Source organism: Astatotilapia calliptera, chromosome 14 (genome assembly GCF_900246225.1).
Source record: "Astatotilapia calliptera chromosome 14, fAstCal1.2, whole genome shotgun sequence".
NCBI classification, from domain to species: domain Eukaryota; kingdom Metazoa; phylum Chordata; class Actinopteri; order Cichliformes; family Cichlidae; genus Astatotilapia; species Astatotilapia calliptera.
In genome coordinates this window covers 16045391-16071879 of record NC_039315.1, presented here as the reverse complement: position 1 = coordinate 16071879, position 26489 = coordinate 16045391, and the positions used below count along the sequence as shown (strand labels likewise).

General features: G+C 42.5%; 1 protein-coding gene across 1 annotated transcript; it reads right to left on the bottom strand.

Annotated features, from left to right (window-relative positions):
• Window positions 1-775: 775 nt before the first annotated feature.
• On the bottom strand, window positions 776-26306 carry col26a1 (collagen, type XXVI, alpha 1). Its single transcript, XM_026193592.1, has 14 exons — window positions 25830-26306; window positions 25560-25682; window positions 24887-24990; window positions 9854-9915; window positions 9645-9750; window positions 8974-9081; window positions 8697-8834; window positions 6013-6087; window positions 3581-3633; window positions 3426-3488; window positions 2952-2987; window positions 2825-2869; window positions 2655-2739; window positions 776-1772 (listed from the first exon to the last, which is right to left on the bottom strand). The coding sequence occupies exons 1-14, from the start codon at window positions 26003-26005 to the stop codon at window positions 1645-1647; spliced, it is 1302 nt and encodes a 433-aa protein (XP_026049377.1). The 5' UTR covers window positions 26006-26306; the 3' UTR covers window positions 776-1644.
• Between the last annotated feature and the right edge of the window lie 183 nt (window positions 26307-26489).

Here is a 26489-nt window from a genome sequence, read left to right as displayed (position 1 = left end):
GAAGAAGACCTCAGTGAGTCTGGTGCACCTGCAGCAGGACTTGTGTGACATCAAGAGTCAGTGAGCAACACAAAGGTCGTGGTATGATTAACGTATATGGTCACCTCAGGTACACAGGTGTGGCTGTGAGCACAGCCTGCTACGGTAAGAAACACTTTGCTTACCCATAAAAACTAAGTAAATCCATCTATCAGCACCTGAAATATCATTAGCATGTTATATCTGTACAACACAAAACAAATTAGGTTACGTCTGTACAAAAAAAGAAGTGTGAAAATATCATTTTGTGGTTATAAAAGCCATTATGAGGAAGGTATATTTGTTATTACATTTCACCGTGTCAGGGATATAGGAAGATCGGAGGGTAATTAGAGTCTTTTGTTGTGTTACACATTTTTCACAGCCTGTTAACAAGTGAAACTGTAGACCACAAAAAGTGTAAATCCACTGGTGTTAATACTGGATTTTATTAAGATGTCAGCAGATCACAGAGCTGTAGTTTTTCATTTAGTTCTTCACTAGATGGAAAATTATTGTGGCTGTCAGAAATTCGTAAAATCTCAAACTGAGGCAAACCAAACAGATGATAGATTGTGAGAGCAGCACCGTAATCCCCAGCTGTGCTATTTTTTTCTTAACCTTAGGAAAGCTGTTTAATATTTACCTACAGAAATGAGAGTGGTATTGATCATAGCTCTAGTTCTTGGCACGAAAACGCACCGGCATATTTCCAAACATGCCTTTCACATAAGGAGCTTGTAAGCTAGAAAACAAATACCAGACAAGGCCGGAGCTTTATTCAGAAACCAACAGCTGGGTCTCCCGGAGACTTGTTATACAATAATCATATCAGTTTAGAAAGAAATCTCAGAGGCAGTTTATGAAGAAGTCAATGTAACCCTGACAAGTAGAGTCCCCTGACAGCATTTGCATGAAGGAGCACTGGGGCCAGGCGGCGGTTGTTGTTTCCAGGCTAAAATTCACCGGTTCCAGCATCCCCTTCCTTTAGCTTTCCAGATGTGACCCCTCCAGATGTTACTCATTTCACCTAGCCTTATTTTAAGCAGATATTCTTGGCAGCTTGTCATGTCTTACCTCAGTATTAACAAGGCAGAGCAGCAGAGAGACAGAGAGAAAGGAGGGTAAGAAATATGTTGGACAGGCACAGAAGATGAACCTCGAGGTTATTCCAAGAACATGTTTGACACTTAATAGTATATTTTCAGTCCAGCTCTGAGCTGCTTTGCAACCTCAGCCAAGGGAATTGATGCCTTTACTAGGCAGTCTTTTATCTGAGGAAAGAAAGATGCCAAAAGGCTCATAACATTTTATGAGATGATATTTCATTGTATAACAACATGTAAGTGCTTCTGCCGAGGTTATGCAGACTATGATCACGCAGCAACAGGGTGAAAAAGGCTGGGGGGAGCCTTTTATATGGAAGAAATGCTCAACATCTCATGTCTGTATAGAACTTAATTTTTACAACAGTACTTTTTGTGTGTGTCAAAGAAGGCCATTATAACAAAAATACATTAACAAAAAAAAGGTATGAGGAATCTGATAAATCAGATATCCAGTTATGCAAAAGTTTGCAACATCCTCCACAACTACTAACAAAAGCATCCAAATTAGACGATCCTCTTAAAGGGCAACTCGTCTTTGTCTCTCGCGCAGTGCTGGAGTTTGAACAGGCTGAAGGCGTTTGGTTTTGAGGGCAGTGAAAGACAGCGGGTCTGAAACGCTGCCAAATCCAGATCCCTCAGAGGTTTCTGTGTAAAACAATAAAGATTAAAAAACAGCTATCAGCGAGAAAATGCTCATCTATAAACACTGCTTAACAGGAATCATTTGATATTTTAGGATCCCTCATCTAAACTGCTCTCTGGAGCAATTAGAAGAGAAGACTGACACCGTTCTCATGTAGGCTGTGATACAAATTGGACACCAGAATGGAGAAAATGGAGGTTTTATTACACTAACTAACATAAAAATATAAGTGAATTGGAAAACAATAAGCATACATTAGAGTGTGATGAGCTCTAAGAAAGGTGGGGGAGTGCGTGACCAGCCACAGAGGAAAACTAAAGCACTTTTTAAAGCTAATTATTTAGCAACCAGGGATTGCAAATGGCTTACACTATCTGGACCTGGAGGACAATCCAGGTTGCTTGAAAACTGGTTAGTATCAAGAGAAAGTCCAGTGCATACCTCTTAATGTTTGTACCTAAAATTGTGTAAGTGAATGTGTAATTTTTCAGGATGTTTTGACCTCTCTCCCTGTTGTTTACCCGTACTTCCTCTTTGCCTTCATCCTAACTGGTCATGTTTCCCCCTGAGGCTGGTTCTGGGGTTCCTTCCTTTTAAAAGAGTTTTTCCTTCCCACTATCGCCAATTGCTTGCTTATAGGGGATCATCTGATTGGTGGGGATTTCCTCTCTAACACTCTAGGGTCTCGGTTCCAGTCTTTTCTCTATATTCAGCTAGTTGTGAGTGCAGGTGAGTGCAGCTTTAAACTTAAGGGGCAGACCTGGGAGCGGTATCAGTCTTTTCATCTTACTCCCCGCCTGAAAATGAATAAGTGTTTTTTCCAAAAAATGTCAACTTGTTCCTTTAATGTAATAATTCTCCCGTCTGGCAGTTTTTCTCCTCACCATGAATGCCAATCATGTGCTCCAGGATCAGGACCCTCTCAGCCAGGATCTTCAGGGCCTCCCTGAGCTGCTGCACGGCTTCGCCCTGAACAGCACCGGCATGTTTATTTAGGATAGTTTTTCAAATGAGGTCAGGAGGAGAAAAAAAAAAACACCCTCTCGCCTCTTACCTCGTTCAAGCCTTCTCCTGGCTCTCCTTTTGGCCCGGGTGCTCCCTGTGAGCAGAGAGTGAAATAATGTTGTTATCTATGTGTGAGTGTGTGTGTATTTTATGCAGCAGAATAATTTTCTACTTACAGGTAGGCCCTGCTCGCCTGTGGCACCCGGGGGTCCCTGGCAAAGGAAATGAAGAGAGAGAGAAGAAAAAAAAAACACGTAAGATTCCTGCATTTTTATCCCCTCACTAATCTGCCTCTTCACCCGATATCCAGTCTTAAATCAAGCTAGTAAAGGAAGGGGATCAGGTTTAAAGGCAGAGGCCCAGTAGAGAGCTGACTGCAGAGGGGACCTGACATGGCTGCCCTGATTAGTGAGGCCTGGCCTTGGATGAGAGAGAGAGCGAGAGAGAGAGAGAGAAGAGGATTAGTCACGGCTTGGAGTGAGTCTTTGAAGAAAAGCTCGTTCACCTTTAATGTGTTTAAGATTGCATGACAGCGAAGGCCACTTACAAAACGTAGAACAAAAAGCATTTTGATAGCTCATCAGCAACAAATATGCTCAGCCAGCCCGATAATCCAATAATGAGGATGATTTTTTTTAAAGCAGCCTCACCCGCTCCCCTGGATCTCCTTTAGGGCCGGGACTGCCGGGCTTGCCTGGGAGGCCCTCCTTGCCCTCGTGTCAGACAAAGAGAAGGACACGGATTAGCGATGCCAGTCATACATAACTGTTTACTTTGTGCAGCAGTCTCAGTGATAGACACTCACATTTTGTCCCGGCAGACCTGGTATCCCTGCACGTCCTCTCTCTCCTGGTGCACCTGCAGAGTTGTTCACAAATGCATTCACGTTGAGCTAAACTGATGAATGGCAAATATTTAATCTGGGCTCAGAGTGTAAAAACTTAACGCAGTCAATATTAGGATTATATTGTCCTGTGAGAGGGATTCACCAGAGTTTAAAATAGATGCATAATTAACCATCTTTTCTTTTTCTCCTTTTTACCCCCGAGTACAAGTCGCACTTAGACATTTTGTATCAGTGTTTTAAAACTGCAGTATGTCTTGCTTATACTCCAGAGCTATTACGGGATTGTTTTCATTATGAAGTGTTACAACAATTACTTTTTGTCTCTGCAGCTGAAGAAGTATTTAGAAGTATTTACCTCTACAATGTAAAAATGCTCAGTTTGAATCATTCTATAACCTAACATTACAAATACAGTGTTGTCAAAAAGTATTTGCACGCTTCCTGATTTTTTTAGGGCTTTTTTTTGTGATGCAGGTTTAATATTGGCCAGTGATACTCTGAATAAATAAAACATGATGGTTTTTAAATTATGATTTCATTTATTAAAGTGGGAAAAAATATCCGAACACACCTGGCCCTATGGGAAAAAGTTACTACCCTGCCTTGTTAAATCATAAATTGACTGTGATTAACCACATTTTTGGAAAGCTGAGATCAACTTTACTAGCCACACCCAGAAGTGATTGCTCCCAGACCTGTTAAATTAAGAAATCACTTAAACAGAACCTGTCTGACAAAGTGAAGAAGGATAAAAAACCTCAGACACTAGCACGTTATGCCACGCCCATTAAACCTCAAGAACTGCTGAGTCATTGACGTCTATCAGTCTGGAAAGAGTCCCGAAGCCACGTCTAAGGTTTTGGGAATCCAGTCAACCACAATGAGAACCATTCACATTCATCCACAAATGGAGAAAATAGTGGTGAAGCTTCCAAGGAGTGGTCGACCTACCAAAATTACTCCAACAGCCCATCGGCGACTCATCCAAGAGGTCACAAAAGACCCCAGAGCAAGATCTAAATATCTGCAGGCATCACTTGCATCAGTTCAGGTCAGAGTTCATATGATAAGAAAGTGATTGGACAAAAATGGCATTTATGGGAGAGTTCCAAGTTACAATACTTAAAAAAAATCACCATCTCAAATTTGCCAAAAAACATCTTGATCATCCCTGAGAAAATATTGTGTGTACTGATGAGACAAAAGCTAGCTTTTTGTTTTTTTCTGGCATAAAACTAACACAGCATTTCATAAAAAGAACATCATATCAGCAGTCAAACATGCTGGTGGTAGTTTGATGGATAATTAATGGAAGCATGAATTCTGCTCTCTACCAAAAAATCCTGAAGGAGAATTTTCAGTAATCAGTTCATGCCCTGAAGCTCAAGCACATTCGGGTTATGCAGCAGCACAGAGATTCAAAACACACAATTAAGTCCACCTCTGGATGGCTCCAAGTGGCCTATTCAAAGTCCAAATGACCCTAAGCAGGCTGCTAATGCTTGGAAACCCTCCATTGTGGCTGAATTAAAACCAAAAGTTGTCTATAACGATGTGAAAGACTCTTTTCCAGTTATCACAAACACTTGATTACAGTTCTTGCTGCTAAGTGTGACAAAGCCAGTTATTAGGTTTAGTTGGCAATTTTTTCACATAGGGAAAACTGAATGAAAAGAATGAAATCCTCATAGAAAAACTGCATTTCATATTTACTTGTTTAATATTAGAAAGTACCGTACACTCAAAATATGTATAGATATGTATTATTGTCTCATGCACTGATAATTCATAACAAGTTTAACGGTTTAAACGGTGACAATTGAAAGATCCCTGATTTGATACCAGGAGGAGACACAAATCCTTTGTGGGTTGAGTCACAAAAAGAGCTTCCGGTGTAAAAATCTGCAGAATCAAACATGTGGAGCTGCCCGCTTTGTGAATCAAGGAACGGCCAAAAGAAGCTTTACAAGTACATGTAAATCTTACTTCAGTAAAACACAGGAGTAAATGGACTCAGTCAGTTTCCACCACTGATTCTATCCACGCTCGGATCCAGTGATGGGATCCAGTCAAAGGTTAATGTAAGAAAACATTTCATATTTTAGGTGCAACACCATCAAAAACAAAAAAAGAAAGATTTGCTTTAGTTGTACTAATCTGTGCTGAGCTTTTTCTGAGAATGTGCTGAGAATGTAAACAATGAAGGTTTGGATAACATTCAGTTTTTTTGGTCTTCATTAGGCCAGACAGGAAATTGAGGGAAATGACATTCAGAAAACAGCCCGGGGCGGACTCAAACCCATGACGCTACCCAGGCCTGCTATAGTTGTGCCTGGGTGATATGTGTTTGCACTGAAGGACTGAGGGCAAAAAACAGCTTTTATTCATACCTGAGGGGCCGACTGGACCGGGAGGACCAGCTATGACCTGAGGTTCCTGGAGAACGGCATGGATGGGGTTCTCTTCTGCAAGGGAAAACAAAACAGATTAGAAAACGTGAACATCTGATCTACTGAGCATCCGAAACAACAAGAGGTGAGTTCACCGCAGCTTATCATTTGGAGTGTTTTTTTTGTTTTTATAATAAATCATCTACTAATATGCAGCCATGCAAATATTTACACCGTCAGCAAAGTAGAAATGTTAATAAAGTCCTTTAAATTTTCCTCTAGATTGTGGCCCATTTCCCGTTTACTTAAAATTTAACTGTTTTTGTATAAATACCGTCATTAATCAACGCTGTGAATAATCTACTGAAGTGACTCACCGGCTGCAACACACTGACCAGTCAGTTACTCTGAAAAATTGCCAAAGTTTCCATGACTGCAGTGCTGGTGCTTGCCAGAAGTTTTGTGGTTATTAGAGCTACAAAGACAGCAATGTTGGTGTGAAGTAGGCTTCATTCAGTGGCAACTATAAAGCGTGTCCCTGCAATTTGGACACTGGAGCAAATTTATTATAAAAACAGATACACCCTCACAGTTACAAGTTTATTACACTTTTATTTAGACATAAAAAGTGTAAATGCAAAGGCCAAGTCAACTATTCTTAACCTGACAGGCCATGCTTTTCAGTTACCGAAGACAAACCTGAAGGCAGATAGTCCAACAAACAAGCAGCAACTTAAGGTGTTTGCACTAAAGTCCTGCAGTGCAAACAGCATTTGGTGACGTCCATGGGTTCCAGACTTGAGGTACTCATTGACTGCGAAGGATTTCTATTTTTCAAATAATCTTTATAAATTACAATTATTTTAGTTCAATCACATCTCGACTCTTTGATTTAAAATCTACTGTGATGCTATAAGGAAGGAAAAACTACAAAAATTGAGTCACTGTCCATATACTTACAAAAGTACCTGCAGATTTAGAAAGAGCCTAAAGATACCAGATCTGCCTCCAGGTTTTATTTGCTGTGTTCTGAGCATTTCAAACACGTCTTAAAAAATATATTTGTATTTACAGTATATCGTCCAGTTGTTGAATACATGTACCGCTACCCTGCTGGAGAATCAAAAAGCCTATATGTCGTGTGATAGGATGTTTAATTCAAACCTACACAAGAGTTAAAACATCAGGGGGTCTCCAGCCAGACGGTAGAGTTTCCCCAGCAGTCAGCAGCTGGAATACATCCTGTGAGCCATTGATGGACATGAACAGCTGGTTGATCTCAAAGAGGTCCCATTTAACGGAGTAATAAATGCCTGGACATGATCTGTCTTCATAGAAAGCAAGCACGAGGTGGAAGTCATGTCTTGTTCTCGACATGTTGGATATTTTAAAGTACACTTGTAAGTATAAATTTTGTTTGAAACCACGCCACACTTCCTCACCACTTCAACATATGTTCAGCGTCAGTCTTCCCCCGTGTTGAGACAGCACTGTTACATTATGGCTGCAGTCCACTGTAAGGCTCTAGATGGAGCAGATTTCCCTCTGGAACTAATTTTCTAATGCTACAGTCTCCTTGAGCCTGGCTGCCTCCCTAAGAAACTCCACATGAGTGGCAGACTATCTCCTCCCTTGTTCAAAGCCAGCCCAGCTTTTGGCTCGGGGCCGTGGCCAGTTCCCCCAAAACACAGACTGTTGTGCTGACAGCTAACAAATTAGGTCTGATTTACAGCCAGTTGGCCCCCCTCAGCTTACATGGTCCCACAGACCCAAATCTACATAGTTCCAGACCCGCAGACACAGTCCCGGGCTCAGAAAGGCAGACAAAGCCAAAAGCCTAATCAGAGCCAGCAGTCCTCGTGAGGTAATGATTATACCATGGATTCCTACTGCCTCCCTGTGGTCAAAGTGAAGTGTTCAACAGCAGAGAAGTAATGTTTTCATATATGTATTGCGCTTCTATTGCCTATTTGTTAAAAGATATGATCACTTAAATGTTGCAAATGATAAAAAAAAGCAATGCTTTCATGTTAACATCCAATACCAAAGCTTCACCCTTGCATGTGTCGATCTGTGCAGCGAATGTACAAATGCATGACTTTGTACTAAACTGGAAACAAAGAATGAAAAATGAGTCGGTGTATTTTATAATCAAGAGTCTTTTTAAAACTCCCAAGCCTAATCTTGTGATTTAGATGAACGCTTTCCAACTGTGTTAAACGAGGTTGCAGTAAACAGTGGCTCTGCAGCAGCAAACACACACGGAAACAATTAAAATAAATCTATGCCAGCCCTGCTGGGGAAGAGAAACAATACTCTCTCCGTTGCAAGTTTGGGTCTTTTTCTAAAAACGGCCTCTGTGCTTCCACCTGTTTCCCCTTTAAACTATTTTCCACGTAGAGAAACCGGTGTGACCAGGGTTCATGTTCTGCCTGACAAGAACATGAGATATGTGAGCATGAAGCACATGACCCGGTGCAGGATGAACTGCAGAAATGGACTTGAGGTAATGGCACCAATTCAGACCGTCCAAAAACTTAATGCTCGAATGGTTTTACAATAGTTCTCGGGTCATAATTCATCCATATGGGTAAGCTCTACTATCATGCTCTCATTTGAGCCCATCTGGGAGAATTTAGCTCTAAGTTACTGTGAAATAGCACATTTGACTTGGAATCGCCTACCTTGATGGTCCACGTGAAAAACGTCGCCCCGGTTTCTGACAGGAAACGGACTCGGTTCTGAAGGACCCGGAGGACCTGGTGGGCCAGGGGGGCCGGGTCGACCGATCTCTCCAGGAAAACCTCTTTCTCCCTTTGGTCCTGAGCATCAAGGAAAAATAAGCGAGCTCAGCTTTAAACAAGAACGAGTTAAATTTTTAATAAAACAGCTCAATAGCAATAATTTCCCAAACCATGTTTAAATGATCAGACTGACTGCTAAATGTTTTTGCTTTTTTACCAACAGGTCCAGAACTGCCTGGAGACCCTGGTAGACCTGGAAGTCCTGTAGAACCTGGAGGCCCTGGAGGTCCCATTGGCCCTGGAGGCCCTCTGTTTCCTGATGCTCCTAAATAGAGAGAGAGAAAGAGACGGTTATGAGTGAAAAGCAGAATTAAGTGATCATCTAACTCCACAAAGAACAATGGACAAAAAAAAACCCTTATCAAAAACCTTGAGCACCATAATTCGTTCCATCTTCCATCTAATTCCTTTTCTGTCTGCAGCCAGATGGTTGCTGGCCAGAAAGTATAAATTTTATCACACCACGCTGCGTGTTTACTCCTCTCCATGGTATACACGCCAGATCAGATCACACCAGAACACATGCACAACACATGATAGAGAGAAAAAAAATAAAAATAAAAAAAACACTGATTGCTCCGAGACAAATTTTCCACTTTTTGATTATTTTCATAATTGATTAATCGGTTTTACATTCACTTGATTCCCTGACTAATGTTTGGGAGGTAAAAATACCAGAAGAATGACTAACAGTATTTCCTATAAAGCCCAGAGTAGTATCTTCACACTGATTGGTTCATCAATTCAACGATCCAAAAACCAAGAGGTTTAGGAAGACAGTTTTCCTTTGAAATATGACAAAAATAGTGCACTTGAATGTGTTTTCACCTGGTGGTTGAGTGGGGCGGGATGTGTCCACCTCATTGTCCGTTGAGCCCCCCGGTAAACTACTGGCTGTGGGCAGAGCTGAGCATCCCTCTTCTAAGAGTGTGATCTGGAAACAGAGAGGCAGATGTTGACACATCTGTTAAGCATCCACTGCAAACACTTACAGCGTTTTGCTGTCAGGATGGATGGATCTGACGGATTTTCTTTACCTTTTTTTCTATCGCATTTATTCTGCTGTTCATTTGATTGAAGCTGGTGCAGTTCATGCACTCTGTAAGAAAGAAAGACATATTTCCACATTACAGCAGACACACACGCTGCTTCTTCGCCATCTGTCTTTCCTTATTCTCTCCTCTCCGCCTTGTCTGTTTCATTCCTGTTTCTTTTTTTCATCCTGGCACCATCGGTAGCATCTCACACAGAGCAGGTCAGGCCAAGATACACAAGAACAATGCTCATCAAACCAGACCCGAGAATTTATTATGAATTCCTCCTTAAATCATGTCACTTGCTCAGGGAATAAATATTGTCAGGACTTCTCATGAAATTCTCGCTTGCATCGCAGCTCTGCGTGCTTCTGTCTGTCTGCCCACACTCACATCTTCCTCCAGATACCCAAACCATTTAAAGCAGCGCATGAAAACATATTGGCTTTAATTTATGTTTTCTTATCCCACGAAAAGCTAAACACACAAAGCCTGCAGCCAAAATCAACATCTAGTGCCAAATAAATCAGATTCACCCTGCCACTGAGCTCCAGTGTTTTTCAGAGGCTGAGGCAGTGTCACCCACTCGGTTTATTTTAGAGTACACATTTCTTCTGCTCTAAACACTCACGACACTGCATGTGTATTAACTCGCAGTGAGCTTGTTTGGCCACTTGGAGGCGCTGGAGAGAAACGACAATTCATCATGTGGACAAAGTGTTTAGCTTTTAAATCATGTGGTGAAAATGTTCTACCACAGAAACAGAGAAACATCCTTCATTTGTCGTATTTGTGTCGGCTTGTTGAATTGAAGTTTACTGTTCACTCTCTGTTTAGCTCTGATTTTGGTCTCCACCACCTCTTAACAGAAAGCTCCAGCTCTTTAGCTGCTGAACGGTCCACGGTGTTCAGCATCTATGGTCTCTAACTGACTCTGTCTGCTGTTTGGTGCTGAAGAATAAAGACTCCGGACTCATTGTAGAAGTGGAGCAGGGCAAAAATCATCACTTTTTTCATATGTTTTCTGTAAATCTGTTGCAGCATTTTCTTAAAAATTGAGTTAGATTGTATTTTATACTCAAATCTTGCGCTGGGGTTATTTTTGAAACAGGTGGAGTAATGAAACAGACTTAAAACCTGGTGTATCATACCACTCGTCCTGTGACAGGTGGCCACCCTCACGACCCTGGTGCTGAATTGGATACGAAGACAACTGGATGGATGGATGGATGGATGGATGGATGGATGGATGGATGGATGGATGGATGGATGGATGGACGGACAGTATCTTAACATTTATTCTAAAATAAATCAATGAAGTCTGGAATTTATAAATTTGGAGTGAAATCTCCAAGCTAGATATTAACCAGTTGAAAGCCTACTAGGAGTAACCTGTGAAGCTGTTTTCTGAGCATGTGCATCAGAACTTAGCGAGGGTGGTCACTGCCTATGCAGGTACCCTTTGAAAAACCCAGAAACTAAACACCTTTATTATTTATATTAACATGTCAGTCTTTATGGGGGAAAGAGTCACGGCTGTGTTTGTGGTTTAGGTTTCCTCTCACTGGGCTGTTGATGACTTATCCCAAAACAATGATTTAGTAACAAAGTGTGGCTCCACAGTCTAGTGGTTTACACATTCACGTAACATTTGTAACATTCCCAGTTTAAGACCAGTTGGAGACACAAATCTCTGAGAGGTTTGTTTCATAGAAATCTGCCAGATCAGTAACGTAGATTAATAACTTAAGCACAGATTAACTACTACTTCCTGATTCAGTATAGTGACTTTTAACTGGTAATGTATTGCAGATTATTTTCTTTTGTAACTTTGGTTTTTATACCGATATGTAACGAATTATAGTTGAACTGGCGACCTTATGATAAAAAGACCTTCTTACTACCTGAGCCACCAGCACAAATACCCATTTGAGTTCATGGTTTACAATATAAGACGTCCCCCGTGATGGTTACAGATTTGGCGGATAGTAATTGAAAGATTTTTGAGAGGGTTTTGCGTAATGTCTTAAATTGGACAGAAATTATTAAAATGCCAAAGCTGTGGTTTGAGGCTCAAAAAGCCTGTTGGATCTCTAGTAGGCAGAGGTACAAAACGATACCCTGGAACTAAGTGTCCAAGCAGGAACAACAAAAAGACATTTTTATGTGCCATTGAATGACAAGATAATAATACTTGTCAATAAAAGTCAGTTTGGTAAGTTTTTCTGGCATCTTAGGTTATTTTCTTTTTGCCGTCTTAACCTGCAAAATATCTATGCGTATTTGCTTTACTGGTTTTGGCTTTGGTTACCTTCAGTCTATTTTGGTCCTCTTTCTCACACACAGGTTGCACCATTTTAGCCACCACTAAACCACAGATAGGCTTACTTATACATTTTCTGGATGTGCAGCAATTTTGGATACACTACGTTAGCTTTGATGCAAAAAAACCCAGAACAACATAGTTTCAAAGAAAAGCCCTGCATTTGTTTTAAATCCAAGCCTTCCTTGAGCCCACGGCTTATAGGAAGTGTGGAATGTCAGCTGTCAGTCCTGCAGATGGGACCCACCCACATTGTGGTCATAGCAGGGATACCTATAACGAGGAGCAACTGGTGCTCATAAAATAGCCAATGCAACAACAAAAATGACCCAAACGAGCTCTGGTCTGCCCGCAGCACGCGGAGTGCTAATGGCAGCCGCTGAGGTTTGCGCTTTACTAAAATAGGACACGGCGAGCGCCTAAAGATCATCTGTGAGTCCACAGTTGCGTACGCCCAGTCCTGCGCCGTGTCAAACAGTGTGGGTGAGGTTTCTTAATGCTTCATTTCAACATCTTGAGTTTTACCCTGGAGTGTAGCCACAGACGGAAACAACAATCAACAGTTAAACCCAAAACGCATTCCTCAAAATGTATCAACCAAAATACTGAAAGCTGCTCAACCGCTGACCCCACATGAGCTGTTTGTTGTGACTCAAAGCACTGAGGTTTCTTCAGAGACTCTAAGGACATGAAAGAAGAACACAACAGTGAGACTGTGGGCAATCATGGGCTCCACAATATAAGGACTGATGAGATGATATGCCTTCATCTCCCCCCATAGTTACTCATCATCAGCCCAGAGGAAGTCTCCACCCTCTGACACTCTTCCTCTATTAGACAGTACATCAGTCTGTGATGCATTCCAGGAGCTAATCAGTGATGATGTGTCAACATTTAGTTTTCAGCCAAACTAGAGCTCATCTGTCTGGAAATGGGTCAGAGCGTTCACATTTTAGTCTCTCAAAAGCTATACCATGGATTGGCACAGAAACATGCACAAAAAAATTGAGGTTTCCTTTAGTGCCACAGCAAAGCCGACAGTTTCATGTCACCTAGAAGCAGAAAGAAGGATTTCTGAATGAACCTATTGTGCACAAAGGGTCAGTAAACACCTGCTGCCGATCCTCTGTTCAAAGGGATAGTTAACACTTCAAACAGAAGCGCTAGTAAATCCAACAAACAACCACAAAGACATGCAAGATAATGGAAAAGAGACTCAGAATGTCTAGAAAGAGCAGCAGGTGACACAAAGTGAGTTAGAAACTTACAAAAAGAGCTATAATTAATGCAAATTGAGTGCAATAGACAGGTGTAACAACCACAAATGAGAGGCAAGCAAAATGAACACCAAGAGATATAAAACCTCTGTAAAGCATAGAAGTCGTTTGATATACAAAGAGGGTTACAGAGTTATTTTTGTGCACATTTTCATTTATATGTGATATTTACATGTCTACATATCTGAATGTTTACGCAGGCACTTTCAAAGCAGTAATAGAATAGAATAGAATAGAATTCAACTTTATTGTCATTGCACATAACTGCGTGTCAAATCTGCCAAGTTGGTTTTCCTGAATTTACCTGAGATTTCCTGGCTTCTGATTGGTTAGTGAGGACACATGGGGCTGAAGTGTGCTGAGAGTAAAGTTATCTGTCTCCATCTTGCTGTTTATAATCGTTTAGAGACATTTAGAACCACGTGACGAACCCTCGTGTTACACTGTTGTAGGTAAAATGGTTGTAAGGGCCCAGATTTGAAATAATAAACAAAAATTGGCGATGACTATTCAGAGAGGCCACGTGAATAAAATAATAAAAACAAGAGTGCTGAAAAAGATGAAAACTTAAGCATTTGTGTGCATACAAAACTGAGTAAAATAAACTGAAATTAAACAATCTTTGGTATTAGTCTTAGTCTGATTGGCAAAATCTGTCATCCCAGCGTGCATCAGGAGGCTTTGAAGCATGTGTTCAATGAGACCAGGAGGTCTGCATGACACGAAAAGCTTAACATGCACCCACACAGGTCGCCTTGAAGCTGACATTTGGTCACTAAGCACATTCCAGGCTCCAGTTGCCTAGGTAACCCTTACTACCCTGTCACATATATATGGTAAAATGGTCTGGTACTCGTATAATGCTTTCCTACTTTATTTAAGCACTCGGTGCATGTTTTTACTACAACCCCCGTCCATTCACACTACTTTATTCTATGTCTAAAGGCTTTTAACCAAACATTCACACACCTACATCCCAAACATATGACATGTAGACTACAGAAGCTAGCTAGGTATTGAACTATGAAGAGCTAAAGCGCTCGACCTACTGAGCCACAGCTGCCTGATTGCTAACATCCTGCGCTCTCATGGACACTTTAGTCACCAGCAAGTTGAAATTACTGGTATTCAGCAGCTTCAAGCAACTACAGGTGAAGTGAGCTAGACCTGAGCTGGACTTTTCTCACCTTCCAGGTGAGAAAACGACTACCAATGAGAGTGCAGGATATCATTGATTGACACATGACCTGTTGTAAATATGTGTTGCCTAGGCAACTGGACCTTGGAATGTGGAAAGCGACCAGGAGTCCGTTTCATAACGATGCACGTCAGCAAATCGCTTACAGCTACCAGGTCACATGTCAGTCACTGATGTCCTGCACTCTCATAGGTCGTTCCATCAGTCGTTCACCTTGAAGCTGAGAAATCTTGGGATTTATTTACCCTCTTGTAACCTGTGGTGTTCTCATCCATAGTTGCTTGAGGTTGCAGACTTTTTATGGTCACAGTCCAATAGAGCAACTTTGGGATGCGGTGGAACCAGAGAATGTCATCATGGATTTGCAGGCAACAAATATACAGCATCTGTGATGCGATCATGTCAGTGTGGACGAAAATCTCTCAGGACTGTTTCCAGCACCTTGGTAGAATCTATGGCACGAAGACTTGATCAACTTCTGAAGGTAAAAGAGGGCCCATCATGGGGCTAGCATGGTGTCTAATAAAGTGGCCAGTGAGGGTAGATTTGCTCAACATTATATCAGGCCTCTGTGAACTAATTGCATGACACTTGTGTCCTGTCAGCTGCTGCAGGAATGAGTGTCTCTGCCTCGCCCAGTATGGCCTTAAAAGCTCCATTCTTCACTGCTAATGAGCTAACATGTCCAGTCTTTATCTCGCCTCCATCTAGGACCAGAAATAAACCAGCCACATCTCATTATGTTATAAACACTCACCACAGGAAACACCAGAACTAAGTCAATTTACCATAAATGTAAACCAGAAGAAGAAATTTTTTTTTCTTGCTGTTCCCGAAAGGTGGTGGGCGGGATTTCTGTTTCTAGAGTTGGAATTTAATTACGTTGGTTTCAGAAAACCAAACTTCCGCTGTGATCGAGCTGATGTTTAGAGCGGGGACCGCAGCTATAGAGTCTGTTTGGATCCATAATTACACTATGGCAACACAAGCCGAGGTTATTTTTCTTGGACCGCGCTCGCTCGTGGGAAAGATTCGGGATCATGTTGTCTTTTGTGAGGAGAAAAAACAAACTGAGAAAACAGGGAACTTTCCTGCACCAAAGACAAGAGGGAGTTTGAGTCTAAGCAGTTTTTCCATGGATTCAGATGCTACATCCTATCAGATATTATTGGGAATTCACGATGGAATTAAAAGAGCACATTTTTTAGCAACATACATTACCTAATTACCTTAAAGTCACACAAAAATACACCATGAAAGTGAATTGCATAAACATAAATAACATGTTGTGGAAGCAAACCTGTCGTTGGTCTTATGCGATAAGATCAGCTGTTAAGTCTGGCACTGAGAAGTGAGAGACGAGGAGGCTGACTTCGCAGCATCAAACCTTCCCGCCCCAGGACGAGATCTGAGTGTAAATAGGTTCATATACTCTCGGGAGATAAAGAATGAAAACAAGAAACCTACAACTGGTTTAATGAATCATCCCCATTGTTTGATCTGCGGTGCAAGACAGCGCAGGATATTTTGGCAATCATGGAAGTCAAACTGCGGACATAGCATGTGTTGAGACAGCTACATTTCCTACATTAGACATGGATATAGATCAAAGACAAATCTCCTTCTTGCAGGTTCTCTTTTTTCTTTTGGACAAACACCTACAGAGACAACCTCAACCACAAAACAAACCATGACGCACACAGCTGGGGACGGTCATTTTCACCGCCACTAAATGTTAGTTCTGTCTGCATGTGTGGGGAGTGCAGAGTGGGGATACGCCGAAACATCTTCCTGGAGCATCTTAAGACTCTCATCACCAAGAAAAACAGACAACTGTGCACGCAGGCTGTGTGTTTGTGTATGTGTGCGTTTGTGCAGACCACAGACAGCCTCTGGCTGCGTCCCAGAGGCCTGTTGTGTGTCGGACCCAGCCAGCAAGTGGTCAGCAATTGCTGGCATGAAGAACAGCTGGCACAGAACACACACACCCACACACACACAGACACACACTCGCCCAGCCGCAAGCTCTCACTCACTAAATCACACACCCACTTTGACGGCGGTGGCTGGTGGACGGTGAATGGGGCTGTTTTTGGAAAATCTAGATGCCTCGCAGTCCACAGTGGGACCATTTAGCATTTTTCGTTGTGATGCCAGCTGACAGGCCACACACCATTTCTATAAACCATAAAAACTATGAGAGTACAGATACTTGGCGTCTGGTCCACGGTGCCGTTATTGCACGTAGAAGGAGATGTTGTGATGGCGAAATAATGGACCTTAAAACCACAATGATGAGCTGGTATTTATCTGACATTCTCCCTCTCGAAATGCTACTACTCAGCAGGCATACGCATCAAAATGAATCTCTTCAAATCTGAGAAAACAACCCATTTTTTTCAGTGATTTCCCTCGCGCTGTCAGGACGCATCCGCCGCCATCCCATCATCGTGCCGCATCGCCCGGCTCGTCAGCCAACGCAGCACACACTGCTGCGCCGCCGCTGAGATGTTGGAGACGGATGAGCCTGCTGGTGCACAGAGACAAAGCCATCGTCGTCCTATGAGATGACGCTGCTCAGAGAAATGATCGCAGAGTGATCGGTTGAAACGAGACGGACATTTCTGAGGTTTAAATGTTGCTTCTTTAAGAGCTAATGAACAGGAGGAAAGGGTGGAAACAGAGAAAGAGGTGACAGGTTATAGCAGAAGCACTGTAAGATGGATGGAACTATAAAATAAAGACAAAAACAATTAATCTACTTATTTACAACCTGGACAGGTTGTTAGTCCATCGCAGTAAAGACGGACGTGCTTGACAGAAACGATGTCCATTGTTGGACGGACTCTTCATGAAATCTGGTGCAAATGTTCACGGTCACAGCAGAAGGATGTATTCTAATGACTTTCTCGGGGAGTTCATTCCTGTTTGGTCTGAAACGTCTCTCTGTGATATTTCACAGAGACATTTATGTCCCTCTAAGGATCAACTGTAACACCTTTGTAAAGACTTTTCATTTACTGCCATCATTATGTTCAATAATTGGGTTAATAAAACAAAAGCCTACAAAAAAAATGGCAGCTTATCAGCCTCAGCTGCACTTTCTGTCTGCCTTGTGAATGCTTACATCCTCACACAGTCCAGTCGAATGGTGAGTGCGGTAAACAAACAGAGAGCTGGCTGTGCTCGTTGGGTGGTCGGATGCCTTCAGAAACTACCTCCCCATCACCTTTCTGGGTGGAGTGGGCTTCTTTTCTTCTCAAAAGGAGAAAGTTAAAGTCTGAACTTCTATTTGTTTACACACACCGCCTCAGGAAAGCCACCAGCATCTTAAGGACCCTGCACACTCATGCCAGAGTCTATTTGAACTGCTCCCATCTGGTAAAGCTACAGAGCCTTTCATGCACGGACCTCGAGGCTCAGAGGCAGTTTTACTACAAGAGCTACAAACGCACTTAATCAGTCCATCAAGAGGCCCCCATAGACCTGTTTTAACTATAATTATAACTACCTCATTGCAAGCTTTGCTCTGCAACCGTTACCCGAGCCATTTTATGAATCATTTGCACCATGTATTTATGTTTTCATGGTTTTATGTCGCATATTTTAGAGTTTTTGCTGTAATGTTTTTTTATTATCTTTACAGAGAGACTGTGTGTTGGAGTAGCTGCAGACTGAATCGCTTTGTACTCGTGCACCATTCAGTTCAACTGATGTCAGTCTTTTCATTCATTTACATTCATCAGTGGGTCTGAGCTGAACTGTTTCTATTACTGCTCAGGTGAAACCACAGAGACGGTGTAACAGAAGAGTATCATCTGCGCGCTAACTCTCCACCACATTGGGCAGTTGGCACTGATTTGCAAGTGGTTTTGGGTGTGTGTGTCTATATGTTTGTGTTTGTGTGTTTCACAATTGCTGTGAGCCAATGGCTGTGTTTGGGCTGGGTTAATTGAAGGCAGGTGTGTTTGACTGTGCTTCCACTGCACACTGCAACACTTGAGTCAGACTTTGCTGTGTCTCAGTGGAGGTCAGAGCCTGATAAGGCAAAGCTGGCTTGCTCAGGCTGGAGTGATTCTCGGTCTGCGCCATACAGAGTTTCTGGGTTTAAGAGGAGAACCTCTGACACCTGTGGAAGTGGTCGGCCTTTAGAGAGGGCAGACGACCTGTAGCAGTGCTGGCGTTGGCCTCTGTCCCTTTTGCAAGTTGGACACTGGACTGATTTTCCCTCTTTAACTTTTTTAAGTCATGTCCCTTTCCCCTTCAATTCTCCCTTGATGACACACCTAGAATCTGTGTGTTACAACATCTTTTAAAGTCGAGGGTAGACCTCACTTGTTAAGCAGTATTGGATCCCCTCGCTCTCTTTCTCTTTTTACCAGAAGCTCTTAATTTCTGATGAGCAGCATGTCATACAAGCCCCTTCGTTCTGAGCGTAACCTGACCCAGTGAGCAAATGTGTTTGCTTCCAACAAAACCGTAAAACAAATCTGCAGTTTACACCAAATCTCAGATATGGAAACCATGACTGTGGAAACGTTTCAAGGAGCCTTTTTAGGACCTTGGGAACTTTACCTGCACAGCTCTCAATAAACAGATGTGTGGAGCTGCAGACAGATAGAGGGACATATGTTAAGATATCACTGAAAGGCAGGAAGAGCCGCTGATAAGAAGAGGACATGAATGAAAAACTGCAGAAGGAGCATGAACAGAGCATCATCCATCAGGCAGATCAGACCAGGAGCAGGAACAGCGACGCTATCCCATAGCTCCCTGCAAGTCGAAGGGCACCCTCTGACCTATATTTCAGTGCAACCTGAAATGTAACAGAGACATCAGTCAAGTCCTCACTCTGCAGAGGCTGCAGTCTAGGGCAGCACATGTGGGACACGGTTCTGTTTTATCGCTTTACTCCAAGGAGAGGAAAGCAGGAGATCTAAAGGACATAGGAAGTCAGATAAGTGGAAAGCGGTAAGGAATAAGAAGATAAAGAGCCCAGCGGTGGCAAGAAAAAGAGAGGGCAAAGGAGCAAAGGCCTGCACGGCGATGACAGCGGATGATAAAATTTAAAAAATCTGACGCTATTTCTGAATGATATTTAATATTGCTGGTGTTCAAGATAATCCCTCCAAAAAAGCATTTTAACACACTTCCTCCTCATCTAGCTGCAGAGGGGAAACAGTGACTTTAGCAACTTTATGGCTGCAGCGTTAACAAGTTAACACATTTGACATCCGGAGCTGTCAGACACCTTTTCACCACGGTAATGAAATTCATCGTTAACTTTGCTTCAAAAAAAGTGAACACCCCCCCCCCTTTTTTTTCCCCCTTTTCCTGAGCTTTTTCACAGGATCAAAGGTCACCGCTCTCATCAGCACAGGGCCTGTCTCTAATTCCTTTAGGATTATGTTCCCCATACATAGAGGAAACCCCAAATCCTTGCAGTAAATATGATCATGTGTGCAGATAGGTGCCGGGGTGCCGCTGTGACAGAGTGGAGGGGAGGGGGCAAGGAAATTACGAACACATTTCTCCTAAATGTGTTCCATGCCGTCATGCGTTAGCATAACTCTGCTGAAAAGCAGCGTTTAAATCTTGAGATGCACGGTACACAGCCAGCACAAACCAGGCTGTCAAAAATATTGACGGGTCAGGGTGTCAGCGCGGCGAGAAAACGCCCATTTTCCATTAGCAAACGCACAAAAATCCAGACTCTGACACCAGCTTGGCCCTAGAGTTTGGCTGCAAGCTTCAGGATTGTTTTCAGTCTTAAAAGGTTGTCACAGAGAGATATATACAAAAACAAAGTGTTTAGAGGTAAAATGATGTTAAAGATCTTGGTGATATAATCAAGCTTAGGGTCCAAAATACAAAAACGCTCAGTTTAGTTTCACACGAGAGAAAGAAAATCAGCAAATTTCCAATCAAGGGGTGAAAGTCTGTGGTGCTCTGCATTTATTTTGCTTAAAATGTTGATTTAATAAGCAGTAAATTGTCAAACTGCTTATTATTCTGTCTATCAACTGAGCATGTAACTCCAAAGCTTCTATTTGTTCTGTTGTCGGCGAATGAATGATATCGCCTTAAATAGAATGTGATCAAGCATAAAACAGCTCCACTCACAGCAGCTCCAAGTCATCTTCATTAATGACTCTGAGATTATTTGATAAAGAGTGATGATTAAAGACAGTAAGGTATTAATTTAATGCGGAAAATGATTCAGGATATCGAAAAAGGAAACAACTAGAGAAACAAGCATCTTTACATCTTCGTCTGCCTTAATTTGACTCTCGCCTTCTCTAGGTCCTCTGTCTGTACATCTCTGAGGGCCTCGGGTGCCTCTGAAGTCGAGCCAGAACTCCATCAAACCAAAACCAGAGTTGATGTCATCTTCATTGGTTAAAGCTGTCCTCTTTCCTCTCAATAAAACAGCTGGCTCTGTGCCCCAACGGCAGTTTTCTGATACACGGGGCTTCATGTTCAGTGTCGCCCAAGTGACTTACAGACTCAAAGATGAGTGCTCGGACTCCTATCATCAGCCAAAATGGTCTGCAGTTAAACGAGCATGGTGATATTTTGGAAAATGTGCTTTTTTTGCTTCCTTGCCAACAGTAACATGAGACCACTGATACCATATCTTACATCTGTGACACGAAGATGGTTAACCTAGGGTAACATAAAGCCTGGAAGCAGTGTAAATAGCTAACCTATCTAGTGAATCTGCATACCTGATCCTCTAATTCTTGTTACATCTTGCTTATATGAGCCCCAAAACAACATCAACAAAATGCAAAAACAAAACGCGTCATAACTTATGCAACATAACTACTTCTCACGTCAGGAGTTCTCGAACATGACGCGCGACTTGCTGTCAGACATTCAGCAACTCAAAACTGTTGTGTAAATTACATTACAAGAACAGCAACTGGAAAGCAGAGATGGCATTCCTACACTTACTCCAGCATCTTATTTATGTCTTATTTGCTGGCTGGAGAACAAGTTGTGACATTTGACACACTGATTGGAGAGACAGTAAATTTCGTCTGTGTCTCAAACACTCGAGCGCAACCAAAGAGGTCAACAGCAGTATGCAAGTGTCTCAAGTTACCCTCATTTCTTTATAGTTTTCTTACAAAGAGCTAGACTTTCTTGTCATCTTTTAAAGCGGTCTTGAGCATTAGTTCTCCAGACTGTAGACATTGATTACTTTTTCCTCATTTTCAGTCCTTGTACTTCACCAAGAACCAATTTTAAATCTTTAGGCTCTTTGTTACTGGCAGCAAAAACATCATTTGTTCCCATTTCTTTAGTTGAATCCACGAAAAATGCCAAAGATAACACAGTTTGACAGAAACAAAATAGTATTTTTTCACCAATACGGTGATTTTAAAAGAACTATTGATTGAAAACTTGGCATGTCTCAGCATGGTGTGCAGCGTGTCCTTAAAGAAACAGTGGGAAGGAGGAGGATAAAAAGAAGGATGAAAGAAGAAGCGTCAGGTCTGAAAAACTAAAAATATGTACAGCAGATGAACACTATCTGAAAGTTATGTTCTTGAGAAATAGGAAAACAAAATCCGGTGAAGATCTGACACAAGACTTGAGAGATGACCCATCTGCTGTTCAGTGAAGCCTCATCAGGAATGACTGCAGTAAAATAGTGGCTGTCAAGAAGCCATTCATATTAAAGGAAACAGAGGGAAGAGGCTGAGGGATGAAACACTACGCAAGAAATGGACTGAAAATCAGTAGCAACAGGTAACTTTCGCTTGAAGTTGTTAGGATGTACGGAGGTGGGCAGGAGCGACATACAGCGGTGAATGTCTACAGACATCTGTAAAGTATGGTGGACGCTCTGTCATCAGCCAGTGATGTCAGTTAATCAGAATGGATCCAGATCAGATTTTGGTCCACCATGAAACACCATCTGGAAAGCTTCTAATTGGCTATGGTTTCATTTTTCTGCTGCGTGACAATGATCCCAAACACATTGCCGGTGGAGTAAAATCATCCCTGGATAGAAAAACAAGCAAACAAGCACCATCAGTCACAGATTGGTCTCCTCAGTACCCACACCTCAGCATTATTGAAGGAGTGCAGAACAGAACAACAGGCAGTCACCATCTAACAGAGAGCTCTGAACGTCCTCTAAGAAGCCTGGAGAACTATTCCCGAAGACTGCTTGCAGAAATGATAAGAAAGCTTATCTAAACGAGTTCAGTCTGTGTTGAAAAACAAAGGTGGTCGTACCAAATTCATGACGCCAAGAGCCATAAAAAAGCTAGATTGATTAATTAGCTTTCCAAAACTATTTGTTTGTTACAGATAATAGCAGCTATTTCATGTACGTCCCAGAAATGCTGCAAGAAAAAGCATAAATGTGATTTTCCTGTCACTGCTAACAGCCGTGCTTCCTGACCTTTCCACTGCTCCTCGCAGCTATGCTTTCTGAGGTAAGGCGGGTGTAAAACTATATGAGGAGAAGTCTTTGTTTCAGAGGTGTAGCCTGATCCTAACATGGTCACGTATGTTACAAGGACCTTAAGGAGGAGTGTCATGCTTCTTAATCTCAGTGGGGCCACTTTCTCGCAGAGTGGCCTCTCTGGTCCGCTGCTGTCTGGGCAGCTGGATTATGGGAAAGATACTCTTCTCTTCTCTTCTCTTCTCTTCTCTTCTCTTCTCTTCTCTTCTCTTCTCTTCTCTTCTCTTCTCTTCTCTTCTCTTCTCTCCTTCTCTTCTCTTTCAGCACCCTGACTCCCACACACCGACCCCCGCCAGCTCTCCCTCCACTCCTCAGTGTGAAACAGACTGTCAGTGACATCAGCCCCTGCCTTTCAGGTCTCCTCGCCGAGTCCAACCTGGCCCTCTGTCTCACCATATGGAGGTGATTTTCTCGCTGCTCCGTAGCCATTAGAAAGTGCAAATACATTTCAGCAAACGTTAAATAAACAGTCCGATTACTTCTTCACACTCCTGCAACCATTTTGGTCTCAAGTGAACCAGAATCTCTGGCATCGCAGACTCGGTGGATACAGCTAATCTTAAAGCCTTTTTCCAGAGGATTTCTAATCATTTCTGTGTTTATTCCACTTGTACGAAAATGTGTTTTTGTGGAAATCTTGCCCATCCAAGGGCAACAATGAATAATCCTGCAAAATGGAACAAGGTGGGGGTAATTATGACCAATAAGCGACATGCTCTTTGAGGTAATTGTTAATCTTGGACTAATTTTGACAGGCTGTGCCAGCTCCCCATAATATTTACCAAGCTGGTGGATGTACTTAATAATTTCATTCAAAATCTGTTCAAATGAGTGTGCATTTTAAAACAGTTGTGTCTCAGCCAGTGCAGCTTCAGACTTTCTTTGAAACACTTCATGTCAAATGCACCAGACCTCCTTTCATTCACTGTTTCTTTAGGCTGACTACAGTGACTTGCCTCTGGTTGAAGATTTTGGTCTTTACTGGGCCTGGAGTCTGCGGTCTGTGGCATTCTGGAGCAGCGCTGCCCATAATCGAGACACCCACTTTACAAGCTGCCCTGCTGGACCTTCCTCTGACCTTTTTTCATTCATTCTTCTGACTTTATTAGCTCTGAGGATATTCAGGGAGACAGCTGCCTCTGCTGCTGACTACAGTTAAAAGAGTAACATCAGTGTGTGTGTGTGTGTGTGTGTGTGTGTGTGTGTGTGTGTGTGTGTGTGTGTGTGTGTGTGTGTGTGTGTGTGTGTGTGTGTGTGTGTGTGTGTGTGTGTGTTTGGTAGTGAGACAGAAAAGACACACAAGGAGAGAGAATGTGATTCTAATCCTCCTTCCAGGCACTGAAGCGTCTTGAATGCATGGCTGTAAAAATGTTTTTAAAAAAGGAAAAAAGTACAAAACCAGAGTGTACAGGATCTCTTTCAACCGTTGATTTCCTGCTGTCCCAGTTCCCCAAAGCAACCCAACACAGGCTTTCAGTCTTAATTCAAAGCAACTCTACAATTGTATCAAGACTGCCGCACAATATGGCACACGGGATTAGCGACCTACCCGACTACACCAGCAAACATATAAAAGAGAAACTGATGTGGGTAAAGCTGCATGGTTCTGCTAAAAAGATGCAGATGGGTCCAGGCATAACACATGGCCTTTGTTTCAGTCCCTGGGAAAATTAGTCTCAGATAAAATCCTACAGCTCCTCGAGTCCAAGTCTAAGCAAGGCTGCATCATGCAAAAGAAAGAAAGGAAGAAACTCACCTTCACGACACTCTTCTCCCACAAATCCTGGACAGCATCTCCACTCCAGTGCAGTGACTTGCTTGTAGGTAGTCCTGAATGACGGTCTGATCACAGTCCTGTAGCTGGAACAGACACTCTCTGACTTTATGGACACGTGATGCACAAACACACATACAACATGAAGTATTTTGCTTTCTGGTATAACCCCAACCCCAATGGAGGTGGTGGTGGTGGTGGTGGGGGGGAATTATAAAGAACCAAAGAGCCTTGCAAGCTTTGAATTAGGAATACAATTACACATAATTCCCTTTGCAACCTCGTACCTCTCAGAGAGGTTCAGTGCCTTTTTCAGTGGAAACTCTTCATTTCACTGTGTGGGTGGTGCTTCAGTCATACATACATAATATGTGTGCAGAACTTTAACTTTCAGACAATTATTTCTGCTGTTTTGCATTAACAGTATCACTTTATTTGAAGATCCTCTTCTGGCAGACATTCTCAGCCAGATTAGGGATGAAAGTGTTTCACCAAAGATGCTCCATGCCTAAATTTGCCTGAAGCCACTTATTCACTAAATCTGCCCCAGCCACCAGGCAGCACCTCCCACGTTCATGATTTATTGTAAAAAGCAAAGTTGCATCTGCATCACAGACCAGTGAAGAATCTGACTTGACTGGAGTCAAAAGTATACCTGATGACTTTGGAGCAGGGTCCGGGCCACCGGCAGTTCTGAAACACTCTCTGCACTGTGGTTTCAGTCCCATTGTGCACCTGACAAGACACTGTTTTGAAAACAGTGTACTGACACCAGTTCCTAAAAGACGGAATAAAAGAGATGTTATCGTGATTAATACCGAGAGAGAGAAATAGAGCGAGAGAGAGCAATGATCTAGCACTAGATCCGTTTTGTTTTCACAATAAATTTCGTTAAATCGTTACAACCCCTCCAGTGTGTGCGCACCTGAGTTGGGTTCGGGATCCAGTACCCGGCGGTCCCGTGACGCCACTCTGTTCCGATTTGATGCGCTGCCGCTGCAAAGTGATGCCCGGGAAGTGATAAACAAAGCCCGTTCCCAGCGATGGACAGACTAAACTTATCCACATGCAGAACACGCAGAGAAAAGAAAGAGGCATCATTGTTTGATTTATCCCGGAAAGAGATATCCGCGGTTTTCAAGTAAATCCCGAAGTTATAAATCCCCTTTGGTCGAAGTTCTACTGAAGCGGAATGGAGGAGGAAGAAGAAAAAGAAAAGCTATGGAAATCCCACTGAAACCATTAACGAGTTGGTCATCCCTTCTCCACGACGAGAAAACAACCGGCCTCCCACTCAAGAGCCCGAAATGAATGGCACACAACCTCTTCCTTTAGAATAATTTGCGTATCTGACGTTTGACATGGTGCCGAGGACCGAGGAGTCAAATATCCAGTGTGCGTAAAAAGCGCGCCGAGTGTGAGGGCTGGAGACGGAGTGCGTAAAAGCGCATCTGGTCTCGATTGAAAACCACGAGCTCTGTCTTCATATAAGATAATGTGAACGATATGGCCACAAGTGATTAGCCAGCGCTAACGCATTTCTTATGGGCTTGTGTTATGTCTTTAGTTACCCTTATTGACGCTA